Raw genomic sequence first — 21,670 nt, 5'->3', positions numbered from 1 at the left:
ATACGCACAGAATCCATTTTTTAAAATACTGACTTCTTAAGAGGAAACAACTAATATTAAAATGGGATTTGTAATCATAAAATAGAGCCTAGGCATTTTAGCTGCTTTGGAAAGGAGACCCACAAGTAACGGGGATTTTTTTTGGAGGGGGGGCTGGCATGCAGAAGTTTCCAGGCCCCAGGGATCAAACCTGTGCCACAGCAATGACAACACCTCATCCTTCACTGCTAGGCCACCAGGGAACTCCTGGTAATGGGAATTTGCTTGCCTAGTGTGTCATGCATGCGTTGACTATGACCGGATGCCATTCCTAATATTATAGCTTTAGGCAGAACACAATAATTTCCTCCTAACATTCAATGCCCGTCTTAAAGAACTGTACTTCAGTGAAATCAGAGAGTTTCTCAATTCAGAGAGCTCTGGGAGAAACTGGGCCTCAAGCGGATGGGTCACGTCGGAGCACCCTGGTGGAGCCAGGACAAGCACTCAAGCCCGACTCTCAGTTCTGCATGCGTCATGTCGAGGCATTGAGTCTGTCTTTACAGTTACATTTTTTTTTTTAAGTTTATATCTTTTGTTTGTGAGTTTTGTGCCTTAACTGTTCTTCCTCAAGGGGAGAAAAAAAAACAAACCTTGATAACCTTGATTTCACCATGGTCCATGAAAGGGACAACTGGTGTGACCATTTTCTATAACTAATAAGAACTCCACATGAGCCCACAATAGGAAGGGCTATTTTTATTTTTATCTGGAGAAGTGATCTAGTTGACCTGACTCACAATGACCCTGGTATTGCCAGTGGAGCCTCATGGTGAACTCTGGAAAAACATCTCGGATGGAATCAGCCAGTGCTTCTGGGTTAATACTTAAGTCACAGTGGCGGCCAGCATCCCTGGGGGTACCTGCAGCCACCCCTTGTCTGTCTGCTCAGTTTACTTCTCCCTCTTCGCCAACAGACAATGAAGTGTCTCCCAGTCAAAAAATCCCACTTGGCTCGATAAAAAGCCCGGGTCTAAATCTTTTAAATGAGTGTTGGAGGATCAAAGGCTCGCGACGTCTCAGCCTCGAGCTCACGTCCTGCAATGGCAGTGTGAAAAAGTGCTATCTGCGAGGCGGTGTCAAATGACTTACTGACCACACGTGTGCTTAACCCCAGGTTGAAAGATGGGATTCCAGCCACTGAGAAATCTGCCCGCTATCTGGTGCGTGGCTATTCATTAATTATCAAAGATGTAACTGCAGAAGATTCGGGGGCTTACACGATCCTGCTGGGGATAAAGCAGTCAAATGTGTTTAAAAACCTCACCACCACTCTCATTGTAAATGGTAAGTCCACTGTGCTGCTTTCTTCTGGTTCTGGTAGGGGGTATGATTCATGAAAATTTGTCATTCAGAAGTCAATTAAGAACAACATCAGGAGTTCCCGTCGTGGCGCAGTGGTTAACGAATCCAACTAGGAACCATGAGGTTGCGGGTTCGGTCCCTGCCCTTGCTCAGTGGGTTAACGATCCGGCGTTGCTGTGAGCTGTGGTGTAGGTTGCAGACGCGGCTCGGATCCTGCGTTGCTGTGGCTCTGGCGTAGGCTGGTGGCTATGGCTCCGATTCGACCCCTAGCCTGGGAAACCTCCACATGCCGCAGGGGTGGCCCAAGAAATAGCAAAAAGACAAAAAGACAAAAAAAAAAAAAAAAAAAAAAAAAGAACAACATCAAAGAAAACAAAATTTTCCGTAATTACTTTAAAAGCCGCTTATGCCCCCATCACAGCCATTTCATGTTTGCTTGTTTTCTTCCATAAGCGATAGGACTTTTTTTTTATCATGGTGATGGTATTACACGTACCATGAAATCACTTTTTTCTTTTGTCATTTTAGGGGTTCACCTGCGGCATATGGAGGGTCCCAGGCTAGGGGTTGAATTGAAGCTGCAGCTGCCGGCCTGCACCACGGCCACGGCAACACAGGATCCTTAACCCACCTCCTCATGGATACCAATTGGGCTCTTAACCCGTTCAGCCACAGTGGGAGCTCGGGAATCACTTTTTTAAATGTTCTTACAACACTTCTACTTCTTTTCAGTTGGCGCTGTAATCACACATTGCATTTGTGGGTTTTTTGTTTTGATTTGTTTTTGTCCCTGTGTTTGTTTCCCTGACATGAAAACCAGCGAGAATGTGGCCCAGGAGAGGGTCATGAGAATAGCTCCTGATCCCTGCCCCGTTTTCTCCTTTCAGTGAAACCCCAGATTTACGAAAAGGCTGTGTCATCCTTCCCGGACCCGACCCTCTACCCGCTGGGCAGCAGACAGGTCCTGACTTGCACCATTTATGGTGTCCCTCCACCTGCCGTCACATGGCTCTGGCGACCCTGTGGCCATAATCATTCCAAAGCCAGGTAGGGACCCTTCGCTTCTCGAATGACTTGCGAATGCGCTCTGACACCTGGATGCAAGGGTCTTTAACGGATGCAGACGGGAGCTTGCAGGTGGGGGGTGTGGTCCACGGCGGAGGCGGGGGCGCAGAGGCTTTCCCTGCCTTGGGGAAAAGTAGGCATTCTCTCTTCCTCCTGACCCGTGTTTCACCGTCCCCTAGTTGTTCTGTCCAGCGTACAGTTTTCAGATAGGAGCACAGGGACAGAATGACGGTCCCCCTGTGAGCCATCATTTGGAGCTCGGGTTGGACCTCCTGTCCCTTGCTTTCCAGCTGGGGACCCCCAGGCTTGGGCTGCCCCGCTGCATCAGCTGCACTGGTCTCCCCATTTTCCGCCCTGGAAGCGTTGAGTACATCAGATCTTCCTACCACTGAAGATCACCACCTTCCAGAGGCTTCCTGTGGCCTCTTTCCTCTGTGGAAATGAGCTCCCGCCCATTTCCTGCCGCCCAAGAAGCCCTTTCTCCTCCCAGTCTCGACTCTTGTGCCACCTTCTCCACAAACCCTCCTGACTTGCTCCTTCAGACTCCCGTCTCCCTCCTCAGCACGGGTAGCACTTGGCTGACACTGTCGTCTCGGCACGAGGTGTGCGTGCACCTGTCTTCTAAGCTCTGTGCTGACTCAGCACCTGGTGTCACTAGGGGCTGGCACCAGCTCTGGCGCACGCAGAAGCTCCCGGTGTATTTGCGGCATGAATCCAGCCCTGCCCTCTGGGCACGGCACAGTGCTCCCTGGCTTCCTGTTGACAACAGAGCCCTGTTTGCTCTTCTCCGTTTCTGTTTAGTCTGTGGACCAGCGATACTAATGATAGTTCGCGGGAGCGAATCGGAGGAACAGGAGTAGAATCAACAGGTGCAGCTCTGAGATACGATCCAGACTGCTCAAGAATTCGCATTGGGCCACGATGCTTTCTTTGTTGCTTTTAACTCTTCTTTCAGAGTGTTTGGGGGAAATTACTCTTCTTAAAAAAAAAAAATTGGCTTAATCAACAATATGACATGATTCTAGCATAAACAGATGAGGCTGTTTGGTTTCTTAGATTTCCTCCTGCAGTTTCACCTCTTCATTTTGTGTTTTGTTTGAGGCATATTATTCTGATTGTGAAAGTTACTGCGAAGTAGGGAATTCCTGAGAAGTTGCCATTTCCACACATCTCCTTTCTCATCTGAGTGAATCATTTGCTGAGAATAGAAACATGAGGAATTGGGAGTTCCTGTCGTGGTGCAGCAGTTATCGAACCTGACTAGCATCCATGAGGACCTGGGTTCGATCCCTGGCCTTGCTCAGTGATTAAGGATCCGGCATGGCTGTGGCTGTGGCTGTGGTGTAGGCCGGCAGCTTCAGCTCCGATTAGACCCCAAGCCTGGAAACCTCCATATGCCTCAGTGTGGCCCTAGGAAACAAAAAAGAAATATGAAGAATTTACAAATCTTAAATACATTCTTGACCAATGTGATTATTCAAACCCAGAGAAAGTGAGATCTCCTGAGATTCTATATTATTTTGCTAATTTGCGGATAGACATTTGCATTTATAGACTTGTCCCTTTAAGGCCTTGGTATTTGTGCTAACCTGACTTGCACTTAAGTTGGAAATAACTAAATTAGTTAAGCTCTTGGGTTTGGATAAAAGTATAGACTTGAATTTTCATGGACTAATATAGCCACCTTTAGATAGCCTTATTTTGTTTCTACTATAGCAAATCTAGAATTTCAGCACTCTATAGAATTGGATCTAGTAGCTGTGTTAGAAAATAACCACTGAAAGGGATGGAGCATGATCTTACAAAGTTAGGTTTGAATAATGCCAATAAAACATGGTTTGGGGAGTCAAGTCAGCTGCAGTGACACTCTAAACATTAGCTCTCGTCTTCCAACCTCTTGGTGGTATATGAGCCCCTTCTCCATGTTGTGGAGGCAGCTTGTCGAGGCCTGTAAAGAGAGCTTATTCCTCTTGGAAATCTCTCAAGATTCCGAGCTGTACCTTAAATCTTCAGTAAATGTTTGTTGGCCATTTGACTTGTTCTCTTAATATTAAAAGCGTTTTTCCTTTCCTTCTTTTCTCTCTTTGGCCAACCACCAGACAGATCAGAAATGAAAGCTGAACATCTTTCAGTGATGATTCATTTAAAAAATATACTGTTGCTTGAAATTATCTGCTGAAAATGGGCAAATCCTTAAGATGTTCTCATTTATTAAGCCAGCTGATTGTGTAGCTTCCTGTGTTGGTTCAGATTTGACACTTGGTGGACAAATCGATACACTTAGGACTATTTCAGAAAGACCTAGGGCCCCTATGTGTCCTACGAAGCAAATAGAATAACTCTATTTTCCCCTGCCAGAGACATGAAAGCTCAAAATGACAGATACATGAAGGCTTCTGTAACTACTAAAATTTTTCAAGTACATCTTAGACAAGTTGATTCTGTAGACTTAGATTCAGTTGCAGACAGGCATTTTAGTGACATGTGAATAGGGGCTGTTTGATGGCATGTATTTAAAAAAACTTACTCTTGGTCGTAGAGTACGGATTTGCAGAGCGCTATCTGTGTGAAATCCCCAAGGTAGGTGATTAATGTATATACATTACTCTCAAATATGTAGGATAATTCTAGGTGCTTAAATTTTAAACTCTAGTTAAGGGTTATGTCTACAATACAGACCATAGCCAAAGGGTTAGATTCATCTCGAGGTTAGAGCATGTTTAAGTAGCTCAAAATTATTCATTGGTTTAATACAGCCAGCTGGGTCATAGGTGTAAAGAGGTTCAGACTTAAATTGCATAGTTTTCTGGAGCCCCATAAATAGGTTTTTTTCAAAACGATCAGAACAACTGCTCACCTAGTTCATCTTTATGGATATCAAGAGCCATACATGCAATAGAATTTTCCTCTTTAAAAAAAATGTGGTAAGCTGCGAGACTGTGTTCTGACAGAATAACATTGGGGGCTTTCATTCACCCACATTTGCTCTTATAAAACATTAAGAATGGGGGGGAGTAGTTACTTTTAAACTCATACGTAACAAGCCGAGGGGAACGATAGCAGAATTTTCCCCCCTTTTATGTTTCTGCATATTTGGGTGGTAAAGCAGTGGGATAATTCTTTTGCATTTTCAGTAACATGAGATGATACCAGATGAGGTGGGACTGGGGATTTTTCTCATCCTCTGCACCTGCAGACTTCTGAAGAGACTGCCCTAAACTCTCCCCATATTACTGAGCATAAACCCACGCACCACACAAAAAGGTCCTGAGCTTTAGAACATTTCACACGTACGTACTTTGCAGCTTCTGTTCACACGAAATAGAGGTAATTACGTGCACTTCCTAGCGAGAATGTCAGGGTCAGATGAGACGGTGTATTTGGGAAAGGCAAGGCACCCTAGAAAGAAGAATAATGACACAAGGTTGTCATCACAGCCAGCACGCGGGTAAATGTCTCTACAGAAGACTCCAAAACACGTAAGGAACTTGAACTTTCTGCCTATTGTAGAGCTAGGTTCACAACAGTGAGAGTTTTTACGTGGTATTTCTAAGAAACGCACCCAAACTGTAGAACATAAAAGGAAACTTTGCTATGCTTCAGAAATAGAGAGCTAGGAGTTCCCATCGTGGCGCAGCAGAAACGGATCCGACTAGGAACCATGAGGTTGCAGGTTCGATCCCTGGCCTCGCTCAGTGGGTTAAGGATCTGGCATTGCCATGAGCCATGGTGTAGGTCACAGATGCGGCTGGGATCCCGAGTTGCTGTGGCTGTGGTGTAGGCCGGCAGCTTTAGCTCTGATTGGACCCCTAGCCTGGGAACCTCCGTATGCCATGAGTGCGGCCCTCAAAAGCGAAAAAAAGAAACAGAAAGCTAGTAGATCTCGGTTTTGTAGAACTGAGGAAAACAGAATTTAGGATTTTTCCGAAGAAGAAAAAAGAGAAAGGCAACCTCGATGAGTTAGGCTCGGGAAGACTAAGCAGACGGGCATCGCGGGGGGTTAAGCAAGTGACTACCCATTGGTCTCTGTCATGGGAGGAAGTGGTCCTGACCTGTGGGTTGGCCGAGGCCAGGGTGGGGCAGATCCGGACGTGGGAGAGAGCCCAGAGGAGGTTTCTAGAACTTGCCTCCCCCTCTGGATTTTGAAGAACAAAGGCAGACTCAAACCACCCTCGCCGGGAGCTGGTCTCAACGTCATGGTCCCTGAGAGCCTGTGTCCCGGTGCTGGGCCAGCCTGCAGGAACCGCCTGGCAAAGCTTGCCCACTCTCGGGAGGATGGTCTAGAGGGAACAGGGAACAGTACCGGCCTGTTTGGGAGGGGGCCCCACATTAGGGAGTGGAAGGCGCGGGTTTGAGGGACCCGGGGGACGGGGGAGAAGGGCCGTCGTGGCCTCCTCTGCTGGTGCTGCGGCTCCTGGGTTACACTTCTCGGGAAGAGTCCAAGATGTTGAAAGACTGCTTTTAGTCATAAACGCTTGAGTACTAAGGGCCCCCCTGGGTAACTGGAGAACTTCACGCACATGAAGCTTGGCCTGGTCACCCTTCCCAGTGGCCTCCTTTAACTCACACCCAGGCCCCCGCGAGTCTCCAGAGCCCACCTGGCTCTTTCTGAGGATGTCCTGTCTTCTCCTTAAAACTGAGGCCTGCTTTTAAATGGCAGAACATGTCTGGTCCTTTTCCATAGGGAGGTTTAAGGTTGGCAGCTTTAATTATGACAGGACTGGTTTTAGGACAGACTTTTGTCTCCCCCACACCCACGGCACATGGAAATTTCCAGACCAGGGATTAAATCCGAGCCACCCCCTGAGACCTCTGTCGCAGCTGCAGCAACACTGGATTCTTGAACCCACTGTGTCGGGCCAGGAACCAAACCCACAATGCTGCTCGGATTCTGAACCCACTGAGCCACAGTGGGAACTCCAAGACAGACATTCTTTAGATCACAGGCTGTTTTAATTCCCTCTCCTCATCAAACCATCACAAATTAGAATTCCTAGGTCCTGGGAGTTCCCATCGTGCCTCAGCCATAATGAACTAAACTAGCACAAGGATGCAGGTTTAATCCCTGGCCTGGTGCAGGCCAGCAGCTGTGGCTCCGATTCAGTCCCTAGCCTAGGAACTTCCATATGCTACACGTGTGGCCCTAAAACAAACAAACATATATATTACTAGGTCCTAAATAACACTGATAGATTATAAAGGAGTTGCAGCACTTCCTATGTCACATTCTTTAGCAGGGAAAAAACGTGAGGTGTGTTGGCTTCTTCGTGAAAGTCCCATTCTCTTCGCCCGCTCTCTGGGATGACCGGTAACGTGTATGGAGAGAAACCCCTGCTACTTCTGCTGTGTGGACATTGCTCACATATTACAGTGCCTTTTGCCCCATCGACAGTGTTGCATCTGCACACGCTGTCAACCATCTGCTTATCACAGATACTTGCGGGTACCAGCCACGTGCAGAACAACGGATACATCCCGTTTGTGTGGAGCAGGTGTGTCTTAGGTAAAATCGGACCTCCTTGGTGGTTCCTCATTCTCTCTGTAGACGGGCCTGCGGCATCTCTCTTCCACAGTGTCAGGGACGGAGACCTGGGAATCAAGGAAATGGGTTCTATTCTTGGCCCGGGCCCTGACTTCTGTGTGACCTTGGCCAGTGAGTTAATCTGTGCTTCAATTTCCCCTCTGTAAAGGGCAACTGCCTCGCTTCCCCTTTCCTCTCATACGCAGCTAGTGATGAGTGACATGAGAAAATCACTTAAAACTACGTTTTCTTCTTTCGGAAAAGTCTGAACTAATTTCCTAGCTGCCGCGCCCTGTTTCCCTGACGCTTCTCACAAACCGGAGGGCCATTTGGATTAGCCCCGACGCTCTGGGCCAAATGAAAGTGGGGCGGTTGTAAGAAGAGTCTTCTGTGTAATTATGCACCTTCCGTGGTACAGGATGGTCTCAGTAGTTATGTCAGGAAGTGTCCATCAAGAAGGAAGAACGCAGCGGCTCGTCCGCCCTTGGTGGGGACCCCTCTCTTGGTGGGTGTCAGCCTGGACCACCTCTGTCGTCTGTCGTCTGCCAGGCTCCGTCCAGCCCGTGTGGATAAAGGCACTGTCGTTCTTCGTCTCGTCCCCCTAAAACCTTGCTAACTTCCGGTGGTCCTGTTGCCAGTGGTCCCCGTCCCAAGGCAAAACAATGTAGTCGGGTTCTTAACTCGTGACAAGTGCAGGGGGCGAGTGTTCTTTATTCCTTTTTTTTTTTTCCCCCTAAAACGGTGGGTCTTTTAAGAAAAGCCTCAGGAATCCATGGAGTCTCAGGAACTGCTTCTAAAACTCTCAAGAAGATCAGAACCGGGGTCTCCAGTGATGATGTGTGTAGAAGATTGATAGATAATATTCCCGCCACACAATTTGATGTCCCATTTCTGAAAGACGCCTGGCCAGCCAGGCAGTCGTGCTCGGGGGGTGTGTGCGTATGTAGCAGGTTGCAGTGTAGAGAAAAGAGACCACTGCAGGACCAAGTGTGGTGTGCTAGGGGCTTTTGTGGGGGAAGGAGGTGGCCTATAAAATTAGGGAAGGCAGGGGCAGCTAGGCACCGGGAGAAGGGCTCGCCTAATTGCATTTCTCTATTGTTTACGTCACCGAATTGGCGAAGAAAGGAAGGTCCAGATCATTAGGGATGTGTGAGGGGGCACATCATTTGGGAGAGACAGTTTTGCGCATCGGTGGGGTATGCGAAATTAACGGGGCAAAAACAAAACAATTGTTAATGGTAGTTAATTAGAAACGTATTCAAGGACCCAAACTTAATTGCCTACCAGCATGAATGTCTGTTATTTTTATGCTGAGACAGTTTTGCATCCCGTATTCTACTTTCTGTCTACAAGATGAACACTGTAACAGTTTAGGCTTTGAAAAAAGTCATCTCCTGGGGGCTCGATGTAGGTCAGATGTCCGAGGGGAGCTGTAATTTAAGGAGAGCTCATCTTTTGGAAATATGATCCCACGCTGCGCGTTGTAATATTTTATCACACTCCTCTTCGGTGTACCTGCAGTCTGTAGGCACGACCTGCGTGTGTTACGGGTACGCAGACTCAAACCAGAGAATTTTAACTTGCTGCGCAAAACTCTGAACCAAAATGGGGACCTAAAGAAAGCCCACTTCACCAAGGCCCACTGTGGGGGGACAGGGAGCTGAAACAGCGGAGTCAGGCTGGGCACCTCATCCCAGAAGCTTTCATCAGAAGCCAACAGTGAGTGCCTGCTGGCTAGTGGGAAGCGTCTTGCTTTCTGTTATATAATTACGGGATGAAGAAGTGCCAGCCTGTGTGTGTTCAGACACCAGCCCTTGTTAATATTTCACGCAGACTCCTGCGAACAGAGCGAGCCCCTTTGCCAGGTGCCTTGCTGCCACGTTTTCTATGCTTTGTGACATTTCCCTCTTTTTCCACTCTGCATAGGACTCTGAGGCTGATGAATAATTGTTTCGAATGAATTAGCTGTCTCCTGTAATTCCTATCAAATGTTTCATTATGTGTTTAAATTCAACCAAAAGGCTGAGTCATAGGAAGTCTGTGCCAGATGGTTTTTAGAGGATCTTTTGAGCAAAATTGCGTGCAGCTTCCCAGGATTAGAAGCCCCACATGATCTGGTGACACACAACTTAGGAAGATTTCTTAGGAAGGTTGGCAGAACCTCTGGAGAATTGTCTTTGGCCCCCAGTCACAGGCTTTAAAAATGGAATGGGCATTTTCGTGACTGAATCGACACATGCCTGTCGAGACACAAGATCGGGACTCAGGACTCACCGATACACAGGACAAATCGGAAGATGCACCTGCTGCATTTAGTTCTCTCTCCACTGGCTGGGGAGACTGCTGCCTCAGATCTGGACCTCAGTTCTGTGGTTTTCATGCAACTTCATCGCCCTTGTAGGTGAAAAGACGCAGAACCGGGTGGATTGGAGCAGAAGGAGAGGGTGCAGTGGATTTAGCCCAGGGCTGGGCAGTGCTTCTAAGGAGCTGCAGTGCTTGCTTGTGGACACTTTCTCGAGAAGCCTTGTGGGACGTTTTTTCACCTCGAGTGCCACTGACTGCTCGGCGAGAACAGCCGTAACAGAGTCCATCAATGAGGCCTTTCTGGTCCCAGGGCTGTGTCCTTCCCTTTCCATACACGACCCCTAATCTGTGTGACAATTGTGCACACTAGACGAGATTTCCCCCAATTTTCCCATAAGGAAACTGAAATTCAGGAAGCTATTTCTTGGGTGTTTTCAGACAGTGGACTTGCAGATTTCTTGGGTGGATGAAAATAGCCTAAGTCGGTTGGCATTTCAGAAGGTTACCCATCACTGGTGATCCCAGGACTCCCAGATGGATCCCTGTGGGTTCCCAGAGGGAGCAGGAGACCTCAGGGGACGAAGGTCTCGGAGAGCCCTGGCTTCACTCACTGGGTTTACTTGTCACCAGTGACCCCGCCGCGTCTACTGGGTGAGTTTGAGTTTGAACTGAGGGTCCCAAAGGAAAGAGGAGAGGGGTCAGCCGCCACGGGGGACTTTGACTCCAATGTCATGGTCAGTTTGGGGACCAGGGAAGATGGGAAGCTGGTTTGAGCTCCACACCTGGGGGGGGGGGGGGCGTGTAAACCCCAGCAGAATGGGCAAGGCTGAAGAAGACCAACCTCAGGAGCAGAGCAAATCAAAGTTAAGGTCACGCCTCCCTGTGACCCCCCCTCCATCCTGCAGGGGTATTCTCTGCCCCCCCGAGGGCCTCCCCAAGCTGTGGATGGTCACACAAGAGACAAGGGAGTCTGATTAAAGGAGACGAAGGAGAAAGGGCAAGGGTTGATGCTGCTGAGCGAATGAGGTGGGGACACGGAGGCTGCAAATGTCAGCCTCGGTGCCTGGGTCTGGGCACGTGGCATGATGAATTCACTTAGAATTCAAGGCAGTTCAGAGTTTTTTGTTTGTTTGTTTTAAGAGCTTATTTTATAGATGAGAAACTGAAGCTCAAAGGTAACTATCCTTCACCTCACAGCTAGATAACAGTCAGCCCAGGACTAGACCCAGTCTTGAATTTCTGGGGGTTTTATTGCTGTATTATTCTTACGTCCACTATTGAGGCCCTGTGGTGACTCTGCACTGAGTCACCTGTGAGGACACTGCATTGAGTCCTTGTGGGAGGTGCTTATCATCTGGCTGAATAAAGGAGCCAACCCAACCAGGAGGGGTTTAGTGGGCGGCAGGTGATGAGGAAGCACCCTGGGGGGAGGGGGAGACCCGAGTCCCGAAGCTGATGGGAAGGTACGAAGCTCGAGTGGGAAGGGAGCAGCACAGGTGAGATGGTGACCCAGGGGTGGAAGTGGACAGGCCTGGAGCGTCAGCGGCTGGCTTGCAGGGTTGAGGGAAGAGAAAACCAAACCTGCCAAGGTAGGTTTGGACCCGACCTGGAATTTTTTGACTTGGGGGTTGCCTGGTCCACCCAGCCAGTCATGTGGCTCCAGCTCCCTGGCCTGGCCCCGTGCTCTCTGTTCCACCATAGCCCCCCTCCACCTCCTTACAGAGAGATGGGTTTGTACAGACTTGGCGGTGCGGTCTTACTCCCGCCCTCACCTGCTCGTGGCCTTGGAAGCTCTGCCTTCCGTGTCTGAAGACCAACGACTTGGGCTTGCCCTCGGGCTTTTTAAAAAGTTACACGGGTGCTGATTCTCCCATTTGTCTTAGCCCTTCCGTCTTCCCTATGCCTGTCCTCATCATGAAAAACTCTCAGGTGGCCATGGGTTGCTGCCTTATTGAGAAATTCTCTTTGTGAGCGTGAGAGGGTCTTTGCGTCCATCAGGTGAGGAAAATAAATGGGGATACTGAGAAACTACTTAGAGCCAAAGAGAAATGGATGGCCAGTCGAGGACGCTATTGCTGGGGGCTTCTGTTTTTATTTTCCTTGGAGCGGAAAGGTATTAAGCATCTGTCTGTAGAGTGCGTGCTGAACATGTGCTTCTGTGTATTATCTCATTTAATTCTTAGAGACTCCGCACGAGGTGGGACTGTGGTTACTCCCGTTTGCTCAGTGAGGCACAGAGTTCCAAGGACCTTGTTAGGGACCCAGGCCCAGCTGACATGTCCACGATAAAAGTTGGTCTTCTAGCACCTCCCTGAACCCAGGCACTAATCATTTATCACTAACGAGGCCTGGTGTGGTAACAACCACGGAGACATTAAAATAAGTAATTTTGGGTCAAAAGCTCATGATCCCGGAAGCACGTCTGTTTTGAGAAGCCTGTGTGGATGACATCAAGAGCCCAGTTTAAGAGGCATCAGGGTGCGGAAAGGCACTGAGGTCTAGGGGTTAAGGACAAGAGCTCTGGAGCCTGAACCCCCACTCCTGCCAGGTGCGTGGTTCTGGGCAAAGCCAACCACCTGTCTGGGTCTGCGTTTCCGAATCGTAACAGTAGAGACAAGAACACTGACCTCCGAAGGTCGTTCAGGGGAAAGAAACGAGATCGTGTCTATGTAGGGCTGAGCCTGTCTGTCTGCTGAAAGCTGTCCAGTCCCTCTCGGTTGCTCTGTGGCCACCCACTGCAAAGCTGCTTCTCTCCGGAGTGGCCTCAGGTCCAGAGGGGTATCCTGGGAAGGTGGCCAGCTGACAGTGCTCCGTGCTGTTGGCTTCGTGTTCTCCCCGGAAGCACACTTGCGTCTTTGGACGGATCTTCTGACCATGGTGATTTACATCAAACAAGTTAAGAGGGGCCCGGAAATAGCAGAATGTTCAGATGATTGAGGAAGTTAGAGGAGTTCTAATATCCCAGACCTGCTTGCGTTTGTGAATTCTGCCTCAGCTGTTCAAACGCTCATGGACCCAAGTCCCCTCCTGCCGACAGCTGTAGTGCGTGGGCTCTTGACGTATTACTTGCTTGTGCTGAATTGTCTTCGGATATGTTTCCACGTATTTGACGTGTCTCTTCACTAAACATATCCTTAATACCAGAAGAACCTAAATCTTGCACTCCCAGAGGGCATGATTTTTACTTCTGGAAGATGTGTGGACAAAATTAATTCCGATCTGAATAAAGTGGCCTGTCCGAGTAGAAAGGGGAAGAGCACTGCCGGCGATGCTTCTCCACGTAGCAGCATCGCGGTGTGAGCTGACACTGTCCACCCACCCTCAGCCTGTCAGAGGCTGATGCTGCTGTGATGGGTTCATCCAGGTCGCAGTCAGGTCCCTGTGTCATTCGTACGCCTCCAGGGGGCGGGGCAGCCCTGATGGTGGTGACTCAGTGCTTGGCGGAGGGGGGAGGTGCGCGGTCACTGGAGGGTCAGTAGTGCCCCCGTTTCAGCACGTATGAGCTACGTGATGGATGGCGGGGCTGACACCCACCTCAGGTCGAGGCCACGTCTAGGCAGCCCGTCATCAGGGTTCACTCCGCTCGTCGGGCTGTCACCCGAGCAAGGCCGTGCGTGCTCTTCCACTGTTCCCCAGGTAGGGGGGCTAAACCCTGAGGTTCTGATGATAAATAAGACATCATCCCTGCTCTGAAGTAGCCCTCAGTCTGGCCAGATAAGGGTAGCTGATGAATGACCGGTCGGCTGTGTACCAGGCACTGTGCCGAGCTGTTACACAAATTAACCCACTTATTATCACCCTCCTGTGTGCTGATGCCAAAGGATCTTCTCTAAATTCTCTCCCTCCTGCCTGTTTTTTTAACCTCGGTAAGAAAGCTAGTGGCTAGTGGTGTGGGGTTGCTTCTTGCAAGCTGGACATCTGTGCCCAAAGAATTTGAGGTGCTTTGCAGAAAGTACCACTCATTAATGATTTAGCAGATCTGGATGAACATGGATGAGACTAGGATGGCGATGCGGCCCACGTCCTCAACGTGCCAGTTGTCTGCACCAAAAAAGAGAAAAGGAAATAAATGGATGTTTGCAAGGGGAAGGGCCCATAAGATAAAAGCAGAGCAAGAGCAGTCCGACGTTTTAGGGAACTGAGGTCCAAGAAAAATGACTTTTCGTCTCCTATTCTGTGGGCTGTAGGAAGGGAACTCAGCCCGATTTCTACTACAGAGAGTGTCACAGGCCTGGGGACCATAAACTCCCTCCGTGGAAACCGGTGCTGTGACACCACAGCGGAATTTATTAAAAGTGACTCTGGGGGCTGACAGGACACAGTGCTTTTCAGAGTAAGGAACCAAAACGACCGCACGTCCTCTGAGCAATTTCCTACGACAGTGATTCTCCCAACCTTGCCATCCCGCTGTTACATAACCGGAACGTTGCAACACCATGGGCTGAGCTCCCATCTGACCAGCTCTAGAATTCCCGCTAAATGTGGTTCTCCTCCCCCACCCCCCGAAGGCCTGCGGGACATTTCGGTCCTGACTGCTGTACAATCAGTGTGAGGACAGAATGTGACCGTAGCTACAAATATTGTTCCCTGAGTGATTAGAGCTAATACCTTGAGATGCCTTGAATGTTATTTATGGCCACTCCTGCATTTCCCAATCAAATGGGGTAACCAATAAAGATTTTTTTGTTTATTAAATTACCCTCCCTCCGCTGACTGGTCTTTTACTAGGAAGAAAAATGAATGAGAAGAGATGGCCTCTCTGAGGTTCCTGGCTGGGTGTAACCGAGTTTGTATCCACCCTCTGGCCTCACAGTCACCCCGGTGTAGGGCTGTCAGCATGCCTAGAACCCTGCCTCAGATTCCATGAGAGAGACAGAGAGAGTCAGTCAGGAGTGGGGGGATGACTGGAGCTCTTGGGGGAGGCGAGCAGGGGACAGAGGAGGAAGGAAGGCAGAGGCTGGGAAGACAGGCCTCGTTCTGAGTGTGAATGGACCATGGGGCCCTTGAGAGCAGGAAGCAGTGCAGGCCAAGCCGCGCACGGAAAAGCTCTTATCTCAAGAGAGGTGGCCAGGACGCTGGATCACCTCCACCATTGTCCCCGGAGCTGACCCACAGCCTTCGGCCCCGAGAAGCCGCTCCACTTCCCCCGATCCATTCAGACCAGAAGTAACTTGCAGTGTGGCCTCCAAAGCGGCACAGGGTCTCTCGAGGCACAAGCAGAGTCACTCCCCCAGCGTCCCTGCCCCAGCCTGACCCCGGGACCACCCCCAAAGGCCCAGGCCCTTTTCCTGGAGCAGAAGCAGCAGGAACCCTTCTGTCTAAACACTCCTTCCCAGCCTCTGCCGTTCTCCGCCAGCATCCTCTCCTCTATATTGTTTGATTTGTTTTAAGAGAACGTGAGAGAAGGGAAAAGATAGCACTTGCAGATTCTATTAATCTGATGGCTTGGACACACTATCTCTAATGTTTTGACACAACACCGGCAGTGGCGGAGGGAAGTTTACACGAGGCCCTGCGGCAGGACCAGGATGGCGCGCCGTGATGGGGAGCCGGCCCGGGCATGGCCTCTGGCTGGGTTCCAGGTGGTCTTTTTTCCCATTTTTTTTTTCAAAGACATTTTTCCGCCTTGATTTGCTCTTTATCACCCCTCTACCCCGGTGATCCCTACGTAGCCTCAGTGTTGTTTACAAACAGGTTCTAATCCCAGTGCGCGCGTGCGGTCAAAGCCCATCCGACACGCAGGGTCCAACACGTGGTCTGTTTTCATCGTCCAGAAAGAGACAGACCACAGAGGAAGGTGATTCTGTGTCTTGGGACTTTGTAGAGCCTTCTAGAGCCCCTCCCCCCCAATAAATGTGCTTTGAACGATGCATTCATCTAAACCATCATTCCTAGGCAGTGGCTTGGGCCCTGGGCGTTGGGGTGCTCAGCTCACCATGCGGTACCCCAGCCCCCGTTTAAAGCCAGCTTCCTGCTGTAACTGTATAGGAGTTTTTAATAAAACAGGCCAGCTTTATCCCAGAACGTGTTCAGGAATCATGCAGACAAAAGTCTTAAGTTCCTTGGGGATGGGGGCGGGATTGTGGTAAAGAATAGATTTTTTTTTTCTTTTCTTTTTTTGCCTGTCTTTTCTAGGGCCGCACCCGTAGCATGTGGAGGTTCCCAGGCTTGGGGTCCAATCAGAGCTGTAGCCACCGGCCTACGCCAGAACCACAGCAATGCGGGATCCAAGCCACATCTGCGGCCTACACCACAGCCCATGGCAACGCCGGATCCTTAACCCACTGAGCGAGGCCAGGGATCGAACACGCACCCTCATGGTTCCTAGTCGGAGTCATTAACCACTGCACCATGACGGGAATGCCAAGGTTGAATTTAAAAAAAAAAAATGTTGTTGCAATTTTTTTTTTACATGATGAAACTCATCAGCCAGCAGAAGGCCACAATTTCTTACTGTTTTTAGCATCAAAACACTTTAATAAGGAAAAGTAACCAGAATTTATGTAAAATTATGTGATTCTAAAATATTCCTCTGCCCCTCCCCCCCCCCCACCAAAGGACTAGGGGGAGTTTTTCCCTCCTGGAAGCTAGTGTTGAGCTTCTCTGGGTGTCCGGCTTTGCTCCAGTTGGCCTCAGAGGTCCCTGCGTGTCTCGTCTCTGGCAGACCAGGAAGCGGGTGGAATAGGTTTCTCGTGTAGGGCGGGGACGGGGTGGCCTGGGCTGCTTTGGAGCAGAATTCATCCCGTGGGCTGGGCTGGGTTCCACGCTGGTGGGAGGAGCGAGGAATATCTAGGTTCTAATCCAGGTTCGTCTGCTACTTTCTCTGGGAATCTGGGCGAGACAGGTTTATGCGCCTCGGTTTCCGTACCGGGGAAAGTGCTTGTGAAATGCGGATCGTGACCCTGCTTCACTGGGTGACTGTGAGAGTTAGTTGAGCTTACGTGTGTCTAAAAGTGTGTCCCTGCTACCCCAGGCCTGCCACATCGGGGGCCGCCTGGTAACAACTAGTTTCCCTTTGGCCAACCAAGAGCCCACTTTCGCAGAACAGAGACTTTGCAAGAAAGGTCAGCTTAATGTTTATCAGAGTGTAAAAGGGGATCCTCAAAACCAAACCAAACCAACCAAACAAAAAACTGTCTTCCAAAAGAAACCTACCTTGGGAGTTCCCATCATGGCTCAACAGAAACGAACCCGACTAGTATCCATGAGGATGTGGGTTCAATCCTAGGCCTCGCTCAGTGAGTTAAGGATACGGGGTTGCCGTGAGCTGTGGTGTAGATCACAGACGCGGCTCGGATCCCGCGTTGCTGTGGCTGTGGGGTAGGTCGGTGGCTACAGCTCTGATTCGACCCCTAGCCTGGGAACCTCCATATGTGGCCAGTTTGGCCCTAAAAAGCAAAAAGAAAAAGAAAGAACGAACGAAACATTCCAGCTGGAATAGACCTTCTAGTATTGGGTTGGTTATTGAACTTGCTAGAAATGATTTATGAAATAAGACCTTCACACCGGATAACTACAGGAGTCTTGGGTACCCTTACAGGCACACAATAGTATAAAATGGGCACTTTCCAGAAAGGCCCAATGAGGGGCTGGACCAACTCAGCTGGTTCTTCAGAGTAACATTTTCCCACATGAGAACCACGCCGAAGAAAACACTACCCGTCTGTGGCTAAAGCGCACCACCCCGCTCTGATTCCACCAGATGCAGCAGTCCATCCGGTGCCAGCTTTCAAGGAAGTGCCAGCGCTGCACTGCAGGGTGGGGGAGGGGAAGGAAAGGCAGGAAGGCTGCAGAAAGTCTGAGAACCAGGATTGTGCAAAGCCAGCACCAAAGGGAAAGCCCGGGTGAGCATGGAGGGTCCCGATCTGTGGGTGCACCCTCTGCGTTGTTGGCCTGTGCTGGATTCGCACGGGTGAGGGGGAGAGGTCAGCAGCCATGGGTGATAGCTGTGCACACAGTGGGCTCGTGGTGCATTCGGGTTGTGTGTCCAGAGACCTGTTTGCCAAATCCCCGGAAGACGCTAACCGTGATGTGCCAAAAGGACTGAAAAAGACAGTCCACAGTGCAGTAATGGTATTTGTGTAGAAAATATGTGGGAAGCCTTTTCCTCCTCTAGAGGAAGAGACACTGTAACAACTTCTGTTCCCACGAGGACAGAAGATGGAGACTCTGTAACATCGGGTGTACAGGTTAGGCGCACAGGTTCTGGAATGAGCCGGCCCTGATTACAGAGTCGCCTCTGCCACTTACCTCGGGTAATTAACGCAACTCCCCTAATTCTCACTTTCCTGGTGGTGGTTAAACAGGGAGTTCTAGTGCCTACTTTCTAGGATGTACAGAGGAAAGCAATACTGTGCCTGAATCCTTTAGCACAGTACTGAGGGCCCAGAAAACAGGACCTCCTTGTCCTGTGATATCCCACTGCGTCCTTAACTTAGTTCGCCCTAGGCTCCTCTGCTGGGAGCAGCAGTCAATGTTGTCAAGACGGTAAGTGCATCTCAGCCTGGACTTTGCCTTTCTCTGTGGCCCCCAACCGCCTCTATCCATCTTTGGTCCCAGAGAAGCCAAGTATTTATGAGTTTTGAAGGGAACAGGGCAAATCCATCAGACTGCAGGAGAAACCCGGCCCATGGAGGCCAGTGACGTCGTGTGCATCGATGGAGGGGGTGCCTCCCCCACTGGGAGTGGAACAGAGCAGCTGGTAACTTGGACCAGAGAGGGGGGCGGGGCCAAAGGTGTCTCCGCCTTGGGCGTGAAGCAGACCCACGTGTCCCCTAGCGGGGCCCAGCTCCGTGGGTTGGAAACATCATTGGCTGCTGTCTTTCCATCTCTTTCTATCCACCTCTGGTCCCGAGCGCGCTTGTTTCAATGCCAGGGCAGTCGACGGGATGACACGGAGTACACGCTTACCCCGGAAATTGTTTTTTCCCCTCTCCGGGGTTATAAATATCTCCGCGCTGTTGCGCTTGGCGTGCTGTGTGCACATGGAGGTCGGAGTCCTAGAGCTCGGAGCACGGAGGGGACGGCGTGGAGCTGAGGCTGATAACGCTGGCCTTGTCCAGAGCGGTGCCTGGGAGCTTTCTTATCTCCCTCTGGCAGGAGGCGTGGAGAGCTTCCTGTGCGAAATCAGGGCGAACGCTGCTTTCCTCTTGTTGTTCGGCTTCCTCCCCCCTCAAGACGGTTCCCAGCACAGCGATTATCTTTGCATCTTCAAACATGGCACAATCTATTTCCTTGATGTATTCTTAAGGCTGAGGCCAACTCTTACCCCCCCCCCCCATCTCTTTTCAAGTGCTGTTATATAGTCAGCCTCCTAAGTGACATTCTATTTTTATGGGTCCAATGACAAAGAGGGAGAATAAGGGTTCCGACGCAGAACGCAGCCAAGGGATCAGTCCTGGTCATTTGGACGGCCCTGCAGTAAGTCTAGCGTAGAGTTTCCATACCAGGGCTTGTGCCTGCAGCCTCCGTCCTTGGGGGGCTGGGTGGGGGCGGGGGAAGGGCAGAGAGGTTGGCAGCCTTGGTGAACTTTGGGCAGCCGACTGCCTTTCCCTCGGGAAATGCCGAGACTTGCTTTACTCTAACATATTTCTTTGCATTTCTGACAATCACGAGTATGAAATTAAGGCCTCCCTTACCTTTTTTACTTCTTTGGGCGGGGGCTGGAAGGATGACTTGAAAGGCCTCTCTTTCAGATATAAGAATGTTGGATGCACAATACCAAATACAACGCACATGGCTACGGGGTGTGTACACATGTATATACGCATTACATACACATATGGACATATATGCATTGCATGTACATAGACATATGTGATGTGCCCCCCATACAGTGTGAAGGAACTGGGAGCCAAAGGTAGGTCAGGGTATAGATGTTGTGAAAAATTGGGTAAAATGACTTACATCATGACATTAAAACTTTATCATGAAATTAAAATGATAAAGTATGTCATTTCCCTTTGGTTCAGTTTCTTCTGATCTGTGAGTTAAAATGTTCACCTGTTTTACCTGATGATTATAAGGAATAGTTAGTCAGAAATCACAGAAATTCCTTAAGGAATGATCTGTTCTTATTCTTATTTTAAATCTTATAAGCTAACTGTGAAAGCAAACATTTAAGTATTTGGAAGAGTTCTCTCGTGGTGTAGCAGGTTAAGGACCTGGCATTGTCACTGAAGTGGCTTGGGGTCACTGCTGTGGCACAGGTTCGACCCCTGGCCCAGGGAAGTTCCATATACTGTGGGCACAGCCAAAAGAAAAAAAAGTTTTTGGAGAAATTTGACATATGGGCCAGGTACAAACAACACCGTGGAATTATTGCTAATTCTATTAGGTGTGATCATGGCGGTGTTCTTGCATTAGAAAATGTGCCTAATTTTCAGACATAGGCACGAAAATATGTAGGCCTAAAACGACACGCCGTCTGGGATTTGCCTGAAAATATTTCACAAAAGGAAAACATTAAGTAAGGCCTCAATGAAACAACTGTGGCAAAAATCTTAGTAATTTATTAAGTCCAGGTGAGGCATATATGGGAGCTTATGAAACCATGTCTCTCCTCATCAATATGTTTGAAAATAATGAACAGTTAAGACCAATGAGAATCAGAGCTGTAGCCACTGGCCTACACGAGCCACTCCAGATCCGAGCCGCGTCTGCGACCTGCAGCACAGCTCATGGCCATGCCGGATCCTTAACCCACTGGATCGAACCTGCATCCTCATGGATACTAGTCAAATTTGTTTCCACTGAGCCACAATGGAAACTCCTAAAAATTGAGCTTTAAAAAGTCCCTTCTGGTTTGAAAATCTCCAGAATCTGCCCAAGACATATACACACCAGCGCCCAGCCAGCTGTCTGCTCACCACAAATGCTACTCCAGAGGGAAAATATGAAATGACTCAGTGAAAAGGTCACCATGCAAATGACCATAAAAATTACCACTTGCCTGCATGTAAGGCCTGGCTCTTGAGGCTGGGAGGTAGGAGGAAAGGATGCATCTGGACGAGAGACACCAGAGTGAACAGCATCCATTGGTTTGTGATCAGAAAGTGACAAAGGTGGCGGGTGGCTGCAGACACTGAAGCCAGTTCTACCGACACTAGTGGCCTCGCCCTCCCGGGGCTGCAGAGAAACGCAGACCTTGGGAGCCCATAGATGCTTTTTTGAGGCACACAAAATAGCTCTTTGTATATTTGCATCGTGTGCCAAACAAATCCATATTTAAATCTCAAAAGGCTGCTTTCAAGGACTCCGTGTTCGTTTTTGTCATAAAGGATAGAAAGGCAAAGCACTGGCTGAGCCCCTGAGCTGGAAGCAGTGCGGTTCGAGCCAGGCTCTGGGCAGTTCTCTTCCTGTTGGGGCAGGTCATGCAAAGAGAAGTCACAGCACAAAGTAAGGTGCTCTAGCTACGGGCTCCCTGCGTGGCTGTGA

The 21,670-nt window shown here is 49.5% G+C and overlaps 1 protein-coding gene across 5 annotated transcripts in view; it reads left to right on the top strand.

Annotated features, from left to right (window-relative positions):
• Positions 1-21,670, top strand: part of FLT1 (fms related tyrosine kinase 1) — a 176,398-nt gene that overhangs the window by 63,778 nt on the left and 90,950 nt on the right. For all 5 annotated transcript variants that reach the window (XM_021065525.1, XM_021065524.1, XM_001925740.7 and 2 more), the window contains exons 9-10: positions 1,157-1,326; positions 2,232-2,391. In XM_021065525.1, the coding sequence (XP_020921184.1) occupies positions 1,157-1,326; positions 2,232-2,391 (330 nt within the window). The remainder of the gene's footprint in view (positions 1-1,156; positions 1,327-2,231; positions 2,392-21,670) is intronic.

The sequence above is a fragment of the Sus scrofa genome, chromosome 11, assembly GCF_000003025.6.
Source record: "Sus scrofa isolate TJ Tabasco breed Duroc chromosome 11, Sscrofa11.1, whole genome shotgun sequence".
NCBI classification, from domain to species: Eukaryota; Metazoa; Chordata; class Mammalia; order Artiodactyla; family Suidae; genus Sus; species Sus scrofa.
The sequence above is the reverse complement of the archived record's forward strand: the minus strand, read 5'-3'. Positions and strand labels throughout refer to the sequence as shown.